General features: G+C 30.4%; 1 protein-coding gene across 7 annotated transcripts in view; it reads right to left on the bottom strand.

Annotated features, from left to right (window-relative positions):
• The window catches only part of LOC142325318 (uncharacterized), a 46,038-nt gene that overhangs the window by 28,814 nt on the left and 330 nt on the right, over positions 1-16,894 (bottom strand). For 6 of the 7 annotated variants that reach the window (XM_075366913.1, XM_075366910.1, XM_075366909.1 and 3 more), the window contains exons 2-3: positions 13,366-13,533; positions 9,733-11,036 (exon numbers count right to left, since the gene is read on the bottom strand). In XM_075366913.1, coding sequence (XP_075223028.1) covers positions 9,733-11,036; positions 13,366-13,489 — 1,428 coding nt within the window. In that variant the 5' untranslated portion in view covers positions 13,490-13,533. Of the gene's footprint in view, positions 1-9,732; positions 11,037-13,365; positions 13,534-14,921; positions 14,982-16,894 lie in introns of all 7 variants that reach the window. The other variant, XM_075366906.1, reaches the window with a different exon arrangement.

Consider the following 16,894-nt stretch of genomic DNA (forward strand, 5'->3'; position numbering starts at 1 on the left):
TCATCACATCAGGATTTTTTGTAATCACAAATTTTAAAATTTGTAAAAAGTTGAAAAATTGCAAAAATGTGATACTGTAAAATAGATATAAAACATTTTTTTTTTTAATAAATATAATGTATTCACTTTTTTGGCTTATACTTTTTATTTTTATATCTAAACAGTTCAGTGGTCTGTAGAGGAGGATGGGAGGGGATTGGGTTGAAGGTGATGAGACAGTGGGAGAGCTTGACTGACAGGTTGTGACAAGACTTAACAAGATGTAACATTTTACTGGCAGCTATCCGCATCACTCATGCACTGTGCAACTAATACCAGTACTGTTTCAACCATCAGCATGTGTAAATTGAATACTTTTAAAATATATTTTGAGGCCATAAAGCAAACTTTTTGTTTTAGAAATGGCTTCAAAAGGCTGAAAAAATTTGGCAGATTCTTTTTGTTACATTTACGGTGAATTAATGGTGGAAAGGCAAAAAAAAAATACAAGTTTCGTTCAACAAGTGTACCTCATGAATTTCGAAGTAAAAATAGAAGATCAATGCAAAACTTGGACACCCCACTATATTTGCTATACATGTTGAAGGACTTAGGCAGTGGTCAAAGGGTAAACAAGAAGTGTTCACATTTGGAGTTCCATAGGTGTGGCGAGAGCCAAGAAATCACACCAATGACTATTATTTTTATTTCACTGGTGTTCACGGTTTCAATTTGAAGAATAAAAAAAGAATCATCTATCCAAATATGCCATCTGCTTTACGCACGGTTCATGGTCCAGACATACAGTGCCAATTCCACCAGAAAATTTACCTGAAACAGACGGTTCCACAAATGATTTAAATGAAAATAACATCAAGAAGTATAAACTTGGAGGTAGTTGTGCACCAGAGCTTTATTCACAGTCTGAACTAAACAATTTGGTTTAAGACTTGCATCTAACTAAAGAAATTCAGTTGCTTGGTCTAAAGCTTAAAAAGAACCAGCTAGCAGCTGGCACCTCATTTTCCTTGTTCAGATACAAAGAAAAGTATTTTCTTCCATATTTTTCAGAAGAAGGAGAATTAGTCTTCTGCACTGACTTGATGTACATGACTTTTGACTCAATTTAACATTCTGTACAAAAGTACCGATTGGAAATTGTTTATAGATTTATCCAAAAGAAGCCTAGAAACTGTCCTTCTTCACAATGGGAACACGTATCTGTCAATACCCGTCAGACATTCTGTCCATTTAAAAGGTTAGGATAATTTGGAATTCGTTCTCAATAAAATTAAATATGACAATCATAAGTGGTTTACATATGGCGATCTCAAAATAATATTGATGCTCCTAGGATAGCAAGAAAGATACACAAAGTTTCCTTGTTTTTTGTGTGAATGGGATAGCAGAGACAGAGAAAATCACTGGATGAGCAAAGACTGGCCAAAAAGAGCTTCATTAGTACCTGGAACCACAATGTGTTCTGAAAAGCTCTCAAAAATTTGAATAAAGTTCTCCTTCTATCTCTGCATATCAAATTAGACTTGATGAAGTAATCTGTCAAAGCCTTACCAAAAGAAGGTAAATACACCTATCTGTTTTAAATACACCTATGACAAATTTCCAGTCTTATCAACCGCCAAACTAAAAGAGGGCATCTTTAATGGTCCTGACATTAAAAAACTTATCAAAGATGGTAATTTTGAGAAACAAATGGAAGTTACAGAAAAAGAAGCCTGGGGAGCCTTTAAAGACATAGTAACAAAGTTTCTGGGCAGTAAGAAGGATCTGAACTTCAAATCAATTGTTAAGAACATGCTGCAGAAGTACAAAAATTTTGGCTGTTACATGAGCGTGAAAGTTCACTTCCTAAATTCACATGTGGACTATTTTCCTAAAAATCTGTGCTGTTAGCAAACAGATTTCATCAAGACATGAAAGAAATAGAAAGGAGTATCAAGGAAAATGGACAACTATGATGATAGCAGACTATTGCTGGATGTTACACAGAGATGAACTCTGTAGAGAACATAGAAGGAAAAGCGTGAAACAGTGTACAAGCCGTCCAAAAGAAATTTGATACATGGACTAAACTTTGTAAGTATTTCACATACTTTGTCATTAAGGTGGGTGAAGAGGGGTGGTGGTTTCCAAAGGCATGACGTACCTCATAAAAATTAATTAAATAAATTAATTTAAAAATGCACTATAATAGAAATTAGCCTTACTTTGTAGCATTGTTCAATAGAAATTATGGGGCCAATGACCCTCTCTACCCTCTTTTTCAGATCACTCAACTGTTTAGCTATAAGAATGAACAATATAAGCCAAAAAAGTGAACATATTATTTATTATCAAAAACACCTTTTATATCTATTTTACTGCATCACATTTTCAAAATTTTTCAACTTTACAAATTCTGAAATTTGCGATTTGCAAAAACTCCTGACATGATGAGAAAAAATGAGGTTTATTTTCAGGTTCAGCACTAAAAAATACATTAGAATCAGTTATAAAAAACTAAAAAAACACAACCATCACAAACTTGTGTAATTTGTTCTACTGAAGTGACCACACACATAATTGGGATGCTCCTCATCAAAAAAAATATATTAATAAAGTTTTACACTAACTTAGGAGTTTGTATAATGCACTGTTTTACAGTGTAAATTATTTTACCACTTTAAACTATCTGTCTTTCTTACAGTTGACATATGTAAAACACCTAAGATACAATTGAGAAAACTAGTCAAAGTTGTTTTCTTTGAGAGTAATGATGTTCATTATACAGGAAGTACTGATGAAGAGAATGAAAACATCACTTGCAGGGCTGAATATCATGTGCATTTTGGTGGGCACAGCATGCAAGAATTTATTCAGTGAGAAATGCAATAGCAATCTTTTCACTCAATATTTTCCCCAGAAAGCCTACACAGAGTACATGTTATTCTTGGAAGTGAGTAATGTCTCATGTCAGGTTGCCTGCAATGATTTGGTTACTAACATAGTTAACAGCAACATATCAGATACAATAAATAAAATTACCAATATAAAAGTTTGATCAACAAATTTCTATTAAGAGCTTCTGTATGGTTACAATCTTTTTTACTTTATTTAATAAGATATTTACAAGCCAAAATAACATAATTTCCTAAATGCAGTGAAGGTACCGTATAATTATTTTAGAAAAAATTTATTTTATTATCATGGGAAACTAATTAATTTATACATTGATAAGGAATACAATTTCTTAAAAGAAAAACTCATTACAATATAAAACAGAATTTTTTGAGATGCTATGAATTTAATAACAAAATTGAATTAGCTATCAACTAACACAAAACATGAGAAACAAAAAAATCAAGAACTACAAATTCAAATTTTCAACAACTGGATATATTGATTTGTCAAGAAGCAATATATGCTGCAGTGTTTGCCAATGATCAACATATTTAAAAAAAATCCAAATGAAAGAAAAAAAGATTTTTAAGGCTATTTGGACCTATAAAGGGTGATTCACTTATGGGCCTTATCCCCCATCAAATTCCTATAGTAATTTCAGGTAATCTATTCTTAAATGAATGGATAAAAGATTCTATTGATATTCTTTTGTAATATTTATATATATATATATATATATTAGTTTGTTATCGGATGTTAAAAAACTTAGTATATCATAATTTAATTTACATGCGAATTTACACAACAGTGTGGAGGTATTTTACATGCAAATAGACAATGCAAAAATGCTCATGTTATGAAGTTAAACTTATGCCCTCTTACATTTGAATTCCACCTCTACAAAATACTTTACCATAAATTTAAAGAAGTAATTCATAAGAGATTAGCTTTCGTAGGCCGGATTTTAAGGACGAGTAAAAAAAGAATTCCAAAGGAAATTCTACTCTTTTATCAAGAAAAAAAGCTAAAAGTGTATAATGTGAAAAGGTTAAGAGAGACTTAACAAAGAAGGAATTGGGTGAAGCTCTCCTGATTTGTCGCCAGGCTTTACCTCCTTTACCTTATGTGATTGAGAGATCAACACCTCAACAAATTAAGTTTCCAAAATGGAACTGAGGAGAGCTCAAGGAATTGACTAGCTTATTCCAATAAAGAAATGGCATTGTGACCAGTCACTAAGGAAGTACTTGGCAGACGTTTGCCAACATGCCTTGACTAGAGTTTTTTCCAGACTGCTTAGTTAAAATACTTCTAAATGATGAAAAAAATTCTGATGTGATGATCAATAGTAACTGTTTAAATAGCAATTTGCTGGTTTTCTGAAAGTTGCTTGTATGACTGATTAAGGAATAGCTTAAGCAACTTACCAGTACTAATAATACTCAAAAACAATTTGCTTCACTATGGGGTTAGCATCAAGTAATATATAATTATGTATCTGTCCTTAGAAGGGAAGCACTGCCTACCAACGGTTTGTAAATTTTTACAGCAAGACAGTGTTTCCTTTCCAAATTTGAATTTTCTTATCTCAAATCTCTCCCTACACATAGTTGTAGTAAAGACATAAATGAACTGTTGCATTAAAAATAATACAATTAAAATTTTGTCACTAAGGGAAGTCCATAAAAAGTTCAGCTTTGGCCCTTTTATCTGAACACTACATTATGGGCTTCTGGTTACAGAGGGAACTTTCATAACTGTTTGTTCATAATGCTATTCATGAGTAATTCATCAGGCTTATAGTTGGAAAACAGCGCAGATGACTTTGATCAAAATGGAATGTTTCTTGGCAGGTTAGGAATGTCTTCATGCCTAAGATGAAGTACAGGTTTCTGAAAAGTATTGCAAAATTAGGCTTGTAACCCTCATGTTTTAGGGAGCTAAAAATATTACCACTCTGGAATTTAGAGATCAGGCAAAACTAGCCTCTCATTAACTTTGTGGAGTGTTTCACTGCCAGACTGTGAGTTTCCTGATGAGGTTGTAATGTTCAAACATCAGTGTTAGAAGTGTGGCCTGCCTCTTCTCCTCTAAGAAAATGGATCCAATTACAATTAATTTCTAATAACAATAAAGATGTACAGATACTTACTGAAAAGACAGTTAAGTGACTTAGGTTATGGTCTAGGTGGATACAACTTATCAAAGCATAATGAAATCCTTGGACATGAGAGGCTTGATTTAGTTCAGAAACATCACGTGGGTGGCATATGCATGTGTGATTGACTGTGTTTATCTGTCAATGGTTTTATTTAAAGTTAATTTAGTTTAAATTTACAATAATGATTAGTGGCTAACTGATTTTAAATCAGTAGAATTGTTCAAAAAAATTATGGGTAAATGCTGTTAAACGACTCGGAAGGGAAGTTGTTGGAGGGCAGTGTGAAGTGCTTTCTACAAATCGTGAGACTAATTGATAAAGTAATTTGTGTGATTATGAATAGTAGTTACCTATACTACAGATATTAAATAGTGGATGAATATCTGTCGAAAGCAGATGAAGGAATGGTTCCTGAGATGGAAACAATCCTTTCAGTAGTTGTTGAAGACATCAAGTGATAACCAGAAAATCAGAAACATAGACTTTCAATATTCCATGACAGAGTGGAAAAGTTTATAGAACTTAAATTTTTAAGGGTGGGAAAGTATAACCTGCTAACTCATTAGCACTACTACTACTACTAGACCTCTCTTTTTCTTTTTAGGCTCTGGAACCACTATAAGGTATTACTTCAGAGGATGAACGAGGATAGGTATGAATGTAAGTGAAGTGTAGTCTTGTACAGTCTCAGATCGACCATTGCTGAGATGTGTGGTTAATTGAAACCTAACCACCAAAGAACACTGGTGTCCATGATCTAGTATTATACTAACCAGTGATGAAGTCCTCCTCTATGAATCATGAGACCTTGCCGTTGGTGAGGGGGCTTGCGTGCTCAGGGATACAGAGTAGCTGGACCGAAGGTGCAACCATATCGGAGAGGTATCTGTTGAGAGCCAGACTAAGGAATGATTCCTGAAAGAGGGCAGCAGCTCTTTCAGTAGTTGTTAGGGGCGTGAGTCACAATGACTTAAACGGCCGTATCAACATCACTCAGTCCTCTGAGTACTGCGCAGCTGAAAGCAATGGAAAACTACAGCTGCTTTTTTTCCAAGAAAATGTGGCTCTCTGCATTTTCACATAGCAACAATGGAGGCGCCTTCCTTGGTAAAATATTCCGGAGGTAAAATAGTCCCCCGTTCGGATCTCCGGGTGGGGACTACTAAGGAAGGGGTCACCAGAAAATTAAAAAATAACATTCTACGAGTCGGAGCGTGGAATGTTAGAAGCTTAAAAAAGGTTGGTAGGCTAGAAAATTTAAAAAGGGAAATGGATAGGGTGAATGTGGATATAGTAGGAATTAGTGAGGTTCGGTGGGAAGAGGAAGGCGACTTTTGGTCAGGTGATTTTAGAGTAATTAACTCAGCGTCAAATAATGGGCAGGCAGGAGTAGGTTTCGTGATGAACAAGAAGATAGGGAGGAGAGTGGAGTATTTCAAAACGCATAGCGATAGAATCATTGTAATAAGGATAAAATCAAAACCTAAACCGACAACGATTGTTAACGTTTATATGCCTACAAGCGCCCATGATGATGATGAGGTAGAGTGTGTATACGAAGAGATTGATGAAGCAATTAAACACGTAAAGGGAGATGAAAATTTAATAATAGTTGGAGATTGGAATGCAAGCATTGGAAAAGGCAAGGAAGGAAATATAGTGGGTGAATACGGGCTGGGCAAAAGGAATGAAAGAGGGGACCGACTTATAGAGTTTTGCACGAAGTATAATTTAGTAATTGCCAACACCCAATTTAAAAATCATAATAGAAGAATATACACTTGGAAAAAGCCAGGCGATACTGGAAGGTATCAGATAGATTATATCATGGTTAAGCAAAGATTTAGAAATCAACTCGTCGACTGCAAAACTTACCCTGGAGCAGACATTGATAGCGACCATAATTTGGTGATAATGAAATGTAGATTGGGGTTTAAAAACCTGAAGAAAAGTTGTCAGATGAATCGGTGGAATTTAGAGAAGCTTGAGGAAGAGGAGGTAAAGAAGATTTTTGAGGAGGACATCGCAAGAGGTCTGAGTAAAAAAGATATGGTAGAAAATGTAGAAGAAGAATGGGAGAATGTTAAAAAGGAAATTCTTAAATCAGCAGAAGCAAACTTAGGCGGAATAAAGAGAACTGGTAGAAAACCTTGGGTTTCAGACGATATATTGCAGCTGATGGATGAACGTAGAAAATATAAGAATGCTAATGATGAAGAAAGTAAAAGGAACTATCGGCAATTAAGAAATGCTATAAATAGGAAATGCAACTGGCGAAAGAAGAGTGGATTAAAGAAAACTGTTCAGAAGTGGAAAGAGAAATGAACATTGGTAAAATTGACGGAGCATACAGGAAAGTTAAGGAAAATTTTGGGGTACATAAATTAAAATCTAATAATGTGTTAAACAAAGATGGTATACCAATATATAATACGAAAGGTAAAGTCGATAGATGGGTGGAATATATTGAAGAGTTATACGGAGGAAATGAATTAGAAAATGGTGTTATAGAGGAAGAAGAGGAAGTTGAGGAGGATGAAATGGGAGAAACAATACTGAGATCTGAATTTAAGAGAGCATTAAAAGATTTAAATGGCAGAAAGGCTCCTGGAATAGACGGAATACCTGTAGAATTACTGCGCAGTGCAGGTGAGGAAGCGATTGATAGATTATACAAACTGGTGTGTAATATTTATGAAAAAGGGGAATTTCCGTCAGACTTCAAAAAAAGTGTTATAGTTATGATACCAAAGAAAGCAGGGGCAGATAAATGTGAAGAATACAGAACAATTAGCTTAACTAGTCATGCATCAAAAATCTTAACTAGAATTTTATACAGAAGAATTGAGAGGAGAGTGGAAGAAGTGTTAGGAGAAGACCAATTTCGTTTCAGGAAAAGTATAGGGACAAGGGAAGCAATTTTAGGCCTCAGATTAATAGTAGAAGGAAGATTAAAGAAAAACAAACCAACATACTTGGCGTTTATAGACCTAGAAAAGGCTTGTAGATTGGAATAAAATGTTCAGCATTTTAAAAAAATTAGGGTTCAAATACAGAGATAGAAGAACAATTGCTAACATGTACAGGAACCAAACAGCAACAATAACAATTGAAGAACATAAGAAAGAAGCCCTAATAAGAAAGGGAGTCCGACAAGGATGTTCCCTATCTCCGTTACTTTTTAATCTTTACATGGAACTAGCAGTTAATGATGTTAAAGAACAATTTAGATTCGGAGTAACAGTACAAGGTGAAAAGATAAAGATGCTACGATTTGCTGATGATATAGTAATTCTAGCCGAGAGTAAAAAGGATTTAGAAGAAACAATGAACGGCATAGATGAAGTCCTACGCAAGAACTATCGCATGAAAATAAACAAGAACAAAACAAAAGTAATGAAATGTAGTAGAAATAACAAAGATGGACCACTGAATGTGAAAATAGGAGGAGAAAAGATTATGGAGGTAGAAGAATTTTGTTATTTGGGAAGTAAAATTACTAAAGATGGACGAAGCAGGAGCGATATAAAATGCCGAATAGCACAAGCTAAACGAGCCTTCAGTAAGAAATATAATTTGTTTACATCAAAAATTAATTTAAATCTCAGGAAAAGATTTTTGAAAGTGTATGTTTGGAGTGTCGCTTTATATGGAAGTGAAACTTGGACAATCGGAGTATCTGAGAAGAAAAGATTAGAAGCTTTTGAAATGTGGTGCTATAGGAGAATGTTAAAAATCAGATGGGTGGATAAAGTGACAAATGAAGAGGTATTGCGGCAAATAGATGAAGAAAGAAGCATTTGGAAGAATATAGTTAAAAGAAGAGACAGACTTATAGGCCACATACTAAGGCATCCTGGAATAGTCGCTTTAATATTGGAAGGACAGGTAGAAGGGAAAAATTGTGTGGGCAGGCCACGTTTGGAGTATGTAAAACAAATTGTTGGGGATGTAGGATGTAGAGGGTATACTGAAATGAAACGACTAGCACTAGATAGGGAATCTTGGAGAGCTGCATCAAACCAGTCAAATGACTGAAGACAAAAAAAAAAAAAAGTGATGAAGTACCTGACAATTAGTATCTGCTAACTCAGTGATGAAGATTGAAAAGTTTAAATATTGACACACAAAAAATAAAGGTACATTTAAAAAAGTAGCTGATCCAAGGCATACATGCAGCGAACTAAAATATATTTTAAGGATGATATTCTTATTATGAATCAACCTTTAAGGGTAAAATAAATACTTTTTTACGATGTAATAGAAACATCTTTCACTTCTACAGGTACATACAGAAAAGAGTACATTATTTTTCGAAGGTAATCAAAACTTGAAACCATTATTTTGTTAAATCATTTTAATAAATATTTTTAATTTTTCTGTTTAATCATTTTATAACCCACTCACACTTGGCATAACTTTCTGTGATCGAATTTTTACTAAGATTTTTTTGAGACAATTTACTCATTGTTCAAATGATTAGTCTCAAAAACATGTTATAGGGACATATTTCTAGTTACTTAGAAAATGAGTCATGATTAAATGAGTCATTTATTTTTTTATAAAAATGTAATTATTTGTTCATGTAAACCTCTCCCTCTCTCTAACTCATCAGATATGTTTTTATTAAATATGTTTTCATATTCTACAGAAATTTATTTTGGAGCATATAAAATATGATAACAATTCACCTGTGAAGAATTAGTTTTACAAGATGATTCTACATTCTGAAGTGAAATTTCTGGTTGCTGAAAATGCACTGGTAAATCAGATGATTGAGTAAAATCTGAAAATTCATTAAAATCATCATCATTATCATCACCAGAATTAAACTTAGCACCACTATCACTCAATTCCTGACATTTTACATCATCATATTTACTTTTTAAACTATCATCATTAGTAACTTCACTGGATAATTTACATATAACACTACCACTGCATGAATTTTCTAAGTTTGTAGACTTAAATTCTAAATCACATTCATCTTCTTTTTCCTTTTGTATCTTACTTTCAGTTTCTTTAAAAGAATCATCTTTTGGTAAATCAGAAGTTACAAATTCATTATTAAAATTAACAACACTATTTAAAACTGAATCACAATTTGGAATGGTAACACAAGAAAAATTCCCAAACTCATCATCATCATATTCATCATTCTTATTAATCTCATCCCCTTTTTTATCATTTTCATCACTAAAACGAAAACTAGCTTGATTATCATCTAAGTTATCTATATTAATACTATCATCAATATCACAAAAATTATTGTCCACATTTTTACTATCTTTACAACCGAAACTGGAATCATCTATACTATCGGTAGTAGATAATTCATCATCAATGGAATTTTTTGTTACAAAATTTTCAACTGACTTGTGGTGGAATGTAGTATTATCAAGAGAGGCTGATACACTGTTATCACATGTAACAGTATTTAAATCTATGTTATTTTCTAAACTTGTATTATCGCTATTACTTATAATAATCTCATGATCAATTCTTGTCGGTTGTTGAAATAAATCATCTGTGTCATTACTGGCACTACCCCATATGAATTCACTATCTGAATCACTTTCATTATTACTATTATTTTTACTACTATCAACACATATTTCAGAATTTACATTATTTTCATTATTTATGATATTGCTCTGACCAGTATCGTTTGGCAATGTATCATTTGAAGAAATAATGTTATAAGCTGTTGAATTATTACTTTTACTACTTGAATCATCTGGATTAAACATAACAGTGGAACTATGTTTCAAATTATTATTGTTATAATGGCTACTTTTATCTTCATCATCACTTTGTGGAAGCGGTGACATCCCTTCACTACTCTGACTTGCCATACATAAACCAGAATCTTGACTTGTACTGTCTTGCTCTTCACATTTCCAACTATTATTTGTACCATTTATTTCTAATCTTCTACTTTCTATTTCTAAAATTTTATCTTTTTTTTCTTTATCATAATGTCCATTGACTGATCCTGAAATAAAATAATAACATAAATTACTTTCTTCTGTTTTAATAAATTTTATATATATGAAACACAATATAAAATAGTAACTGAACAAAACTCAACACGAGAGTGTCTAATTTGTAGATCATCTTCAGTCTTGATTTTTTTATAATTAAATATTAATTTACAATTACAACAATATTTTGCTAATTCAGTATTATTAGAATGATAATAAAATAAATCTTTAAATTTTATCAAACATGACAATCCAATAGTTTGTAATATCAAGAAGTAATAAAATAGTGCAATCTTAACTTAATAATAGGTTCTATAAGGAATAATCCTTTACCATATGAAGTTAAAGTAACATAATAAAAATACTTTTAAATATAACAGAGGTTAGTCAACTTTGAGGTCGTCTTTTTTAAATAAAAGTTGACATTTGAATAGAGAATATAAAATATGGAGAGAATTATTTTTAAATATCTGAATTATTTAAAAAAATTCCCATTATGTGTTTATATATCATTCTTTAAGTAATATTTACTTATAAATTATTTAAATTATATATGATAATTTTTAAATTGTCAGTTTCAAAAAAAAAATTACTAGAAATTTTATTTAATATTTTCATAGAATTTTTAATCATATTACTCATTATTATTTATGTGTTAATAAAAATTTGATCTTTATGATTTTGATATCGTACGGAATTTCAAAACCAACTTTCTTATAAGGACTGAAATTGCCTGCTTCAAGATTTATTTTAAGACCAATATGTTTGTTTTACAATCACAATCAGGATCATAAGAGAATGATCCAAGTGAAACATTCATTTTGGTTGTATACTGAAGAGTCAGTACAATTTTCATTTCCAAACTACAGATATTTTTATATCTTTCACCTGCAAATACTATAAATCTTCTGCTCTGGAACTAGCTTCACAAGGTTTAAAAGCTTAAGAGTTAATTTTCTAAGATAACCAGAATTTATATTTTCAATTTAATTACCATTTTGAATGGCTCAAAACATACAATAAATTTCATAACTTTTTTTGGGTCTTGATGATATCACCATATAAGCTTGAAGCTGATGAGTGGGTATGGAAATGGAATAATGTAATCTACAGCTCACAAACATGAAATAAGTTTTCAACTTAGCCCAATTCAAAGAAAGCTCCTTTTCTAGGGTACTGAATATTTCAACACTAATTACTTGTACGTAACTGAACCTGTGGCAATGTCCCAATTTATTTCCAATACTACACTGTTCTAACAAAATGTATTGGTTCAGGTTTTGATTAGTTCATTTAATTGAAAAGTCATATAAACTTTTAAAACATAAATTCAAAATCTATGATAATTTCCATAACAAAAATGTATAACAAATTAAACAGCTTCACTAAACAAGATTTGTTAGACTATTAAACAAAATTGAAATGCAACTAATAATAACCCACATCATGTGAACAGACAGCCTAACGTTAGAATCTATTGACTCCAATACGGGATGTCGTAATTAATAATCCATTAATAAAGAAGTTATTATTTTTGATGACATATCCTATACTAATCAACATAAACTGCCAAACACTTTCAAATAACCATTAATCTATTCTGTAATAAATCTTTACAAAATTCTCTGTTGAGTTCTTGATTCTTTCCATTGAAGAATTGTAGCAGAAAGATAGTTTGTAGTAAAAAAAACTACAAGGTGTAACTAAACAAGCCAAAATACCATATTCTTTCTTACATGTTATTAATTACATCCTCTATTTTTCAATATACTAAATTTAATATAAATATTAAAGAAATATTAAAGTATTTGAAAAATACTAATTAAGTGTATTAAGACGATTTAATAATGAATAATGATTTAATAATAATAATAACAGAATTTTGTTTAGTATCTTTTACTAAAACATTATATATGATCAGAACAAAGATCTATTCATAACTGAACATGTTCCCAAAAATGACTGAAAAGAAGTTTTCTTCAGTTTTATAGTGAAATAAGATAACTATCTTTAAGCTTCAATAAAAGTACAAAATAACTTAATAAACTGTAATGCCAATATAAAAAAAAATATTTTTTCCTCAAATAAAATCAACTCCTAAGATGAGAAATTTAAACTAAATTAAGGTTAAAAAAATATACTTCTTTAAAACTGTACAGCTTTCTTGGATAAATTGTTGAATTTAAAAAATAAAAAATTACATATTATTACTATGCAAAATATGAAATGTTCCTTATTTTTAAATAAAGGTATAAAAATTATTCCTTTTCTAAATTCGGGAAACTTAAAAAAAAGTAATACACATACAATAATTAAGTGAATTTTTTTTCAAGTACTTGCCTGGAAAATCTATGTCTCCAATAGTAGAGCCAATACCAAATTCCACATCATCGTCATCGTCATCATCAAAATCTGGCATTGGCGGTGGTGAAGATGAAATAAGTGGTGGTATGAAGTCAGACATTATATTGACTGTTAATATTTAGTCCATTATATATCAATCAATGACTGAAATTCAAAACAAATAAACTGAAAATCACAATTAAAATAACATGATCCAATACAATTAGTTAGTCACAAAATATTTATTCTGGTTGAGATAAAAGTTTGTGAAAAACTTCATATGAACTTAAGACTGGTTGCTAAAAATATATAAAATATAATACATTATAAAATATACATACATCACAAAATTTTTAAATTCAATTTTTCAATGACTGAAATGACTTATAATAAAATTCTAAGCAAATTAAATATTTTCATCCTACCAAAATTTATTGGAAGTGACATACAGTTCAACTACTATGAAACAACATATAATATTCTGGAATTATTTGGATCAGCTAAGCATTAAAATTACTGTTAAAACCTTTATTTCTACATTTTACTTCAAATATACAATTTAAATTACATAAAATTTATAATGGAACCAAGAAATTAGGAAAAATATAAAGAATTAAATTAATTTGGTTTATTCAATTAAAAAAATTAATTTCCATTTTTAATTTTATCAGTTAACTGTTGTTAAACAGTCAATGTTAGATAGTAGATGCTGGTTAATAGAACCAATGGTTATTAGAGGCAGCCATTTTATCAGAATAGAATTTAAAATACAACAATAAATTGGGATTACCCATTTAAATCTGTTTCTGTTAATGCTTCTGAAGTTATTCAATTCACTAATACTTTAATTCCCCCTTTTTTTTATTTTATTACTTGATTTTGCCACATAAGCTCTTCGAGCTTGTGGGATGTGGAGAATGTAATTTTGTAGGATGTGAAAAACGCCATGCCTGAACAGGATTCAAATTGAGGATCTCAGGATGAAAGGTCGAGACGTTACCATTCCATCATGATGATTTAGAAGGAAAAATAGTTTAGTGTTTGAAACAATTTCTTATAGAACTATGCTTACAATTGTACTATTTTCTTCCATTTATATACTATTAATATTATTATTATTATTGCAGGCTTTCCTTTTTTACTTTGAACACAGCTGTTGGAAATTATTAACACATAATACACTGCTTGTGATTTGCATAGTGATACGTAGTTCTTGAAACTATCAATAACTGTTAACCTCCATCCTAGTATCCATTCTGTTTGTCATTCATACAGATTGTAAGGACTGTTGTTTTCCTCTGTACATTAAACAGAATTTCGGTAATTTAGGTTTACCTTTGTATCAAATAAAATAAAATAATCTGTAGTAATTTATTTTTTTAATTTTAATTATCATTTAAATTTACCAACCTCAAACCTTTATTATGTACATATATATATATTTTTTTTGAAATTCAAATAATTCGTTAACATATTGACCACTTTGTTAATAAAATTTAACATTGTATGAAATAGAAACCACCAAAACACAGTGATTGATAAGTTAAACTTACCATATTCATTTCCAATAATCATTTTTCATGGCATCCCACATCTTCAGTTGGTATTAAATTCTATAATTATATTAAAACATATTGTTTTAATAATTTGTCATTTTTATTATATGTAATAAAATTCAAAATTATATTTGAAGAATTTTAATAATTAATTTTTAAAATTTTTAATTAACAATGATATTTATGGTCGGCATTTTGATTTAAATAGTCAAAATTAAATTTTTATACCGATTTGCTTGTATTGCAAATACCTTTAAAACATGGTATCATACGACCATATGTCCAATTAAAAGTTTTTGAGCTGTGTTTACGCCCTGCCATCCCTGAAGACCGGATACTCTAAATTGGGGCTTACTGAGTTTGCGTCTCTTATCAGAGAAGATATCTAAAGAGAAAATCAGGATTCCTCAAATACAAAAAAATCAAATTCAGAAATATGTTTTAATTGTATAATTTTTCTCATCTCATCAAGCTCTTTAAAATGATATATCAAATGACCATTGATTCCATTTGAAATCTTTGAGTTGCCCCCCAAAAGGGGTGAAATATACGTTCATTGAAGCAGTCCCTTGGTATAAGGACCTCAAAATGCATCCAAACGAAATATCATATTACACTGGGTGCCACATATAAGCAAAATGCTCAGTAATTGTCTCTATAAAAACTGACTGAACCTACACAGCACACCTTTGGATTCTGCTCTTTTGTTTTTGCTGTCCATCACACCTTTTCTTTAAAATTTACAAGGATTATGAATAATTACTCTTTATCGGAGAATGTTTTGAATTATATGACCTAAATGAGAGTTTTCCAACATTTCTCTACAAATAGTGCATACTACCTTTTTAACAAACTACACACTACAATACACAGAATGAAATAACCAGTATCAATTTAAGATGTGATATTTAAAGACATTCTATTACATTTCATCCAATATTATAAATACAAGTTTGCAAAAATGTTTAAATTTGTGATTAAATGCATATAAATTTTTTTAAAGCATGTAAATGATACTAAATAAAGATAAATTCAATTTATTTATTTTAATGAATTTTTAAGATGACCTTTTCATCAACAATGATTATATAAACTCAAAGTTCTAATTATTAACAGTTAATAGATTTACGCAGACCATATGAACATACAGAACTATAAAATATAAGTGCTACCCAAACTAAGTTCTATATCTATTCAATGAATATAATCAATAACTTTAGTTCAGTGTGCCACTAATATAGTACTAATCAACTATATTTTTCATATTTTGTAATATAAGGAGCAAGAACCTGCAGTTTACTAAAGAAATTAAGAATAGTAGATAATTACTTAACTTGATCATTTGAAGAAAATAAACAAGATTTCACTATTACTTTCTGGCATAGTACACCACAATCTCACTTCAAAACTAAACTTTTACGTCTTAAATTAATAACAATAACAAACAAAATTATAACTGAAAAAAATTACAAACATGTTGTAAATAAAATAAAATTAAATATGACCTATATTTTCCTATATACTTCAAATAGCTGTAGAGTTTTCAATAAAATCAAGCGTTAAAGGTTATGTAATTAATTAGTTCAACACAACTCAAGGCTAGCTTAGTAGACGAAAATGAATGGTAAAAGTAAATACTAAATCTATAAATTTTCAGCAGAAACTTTCTTATAGTCAAACACAATACAATTTTAATGTTAAACTAATCCAAAATATGTTAATCAATCACTACAAACTACATCTGCAAAACAGAAAGCTGACATTTCACACAAATAATCTGATAACATTTTCAGTAACTTGTTTTCATTTAGATGCAAACAAATCTAAAACATATTAATTTATGACTCTTGTTTAATATTGTGACTCAAAAGAAAGACTAAAAATAATATCATTTAAAAGTAAAACATTAAAAAACTGTTCAATACGGTAATATTAACTAATCGATCGACAGTTTATCTTTACTAAGTCAC

This window comes from Lycorma delicatula, chromosome 5, assembly GCF_047948215.1.
Source record: "Lycorma delicatula isolate Av1 chromosome 5, ASM4794821v1, whole genome shotgun sequence".
NCBI lineage: Eukaryota > Metazoa > Arthropoda > Insecta > Hemiptera > Fulgoridae > Lycorma > Lycorma delicatula.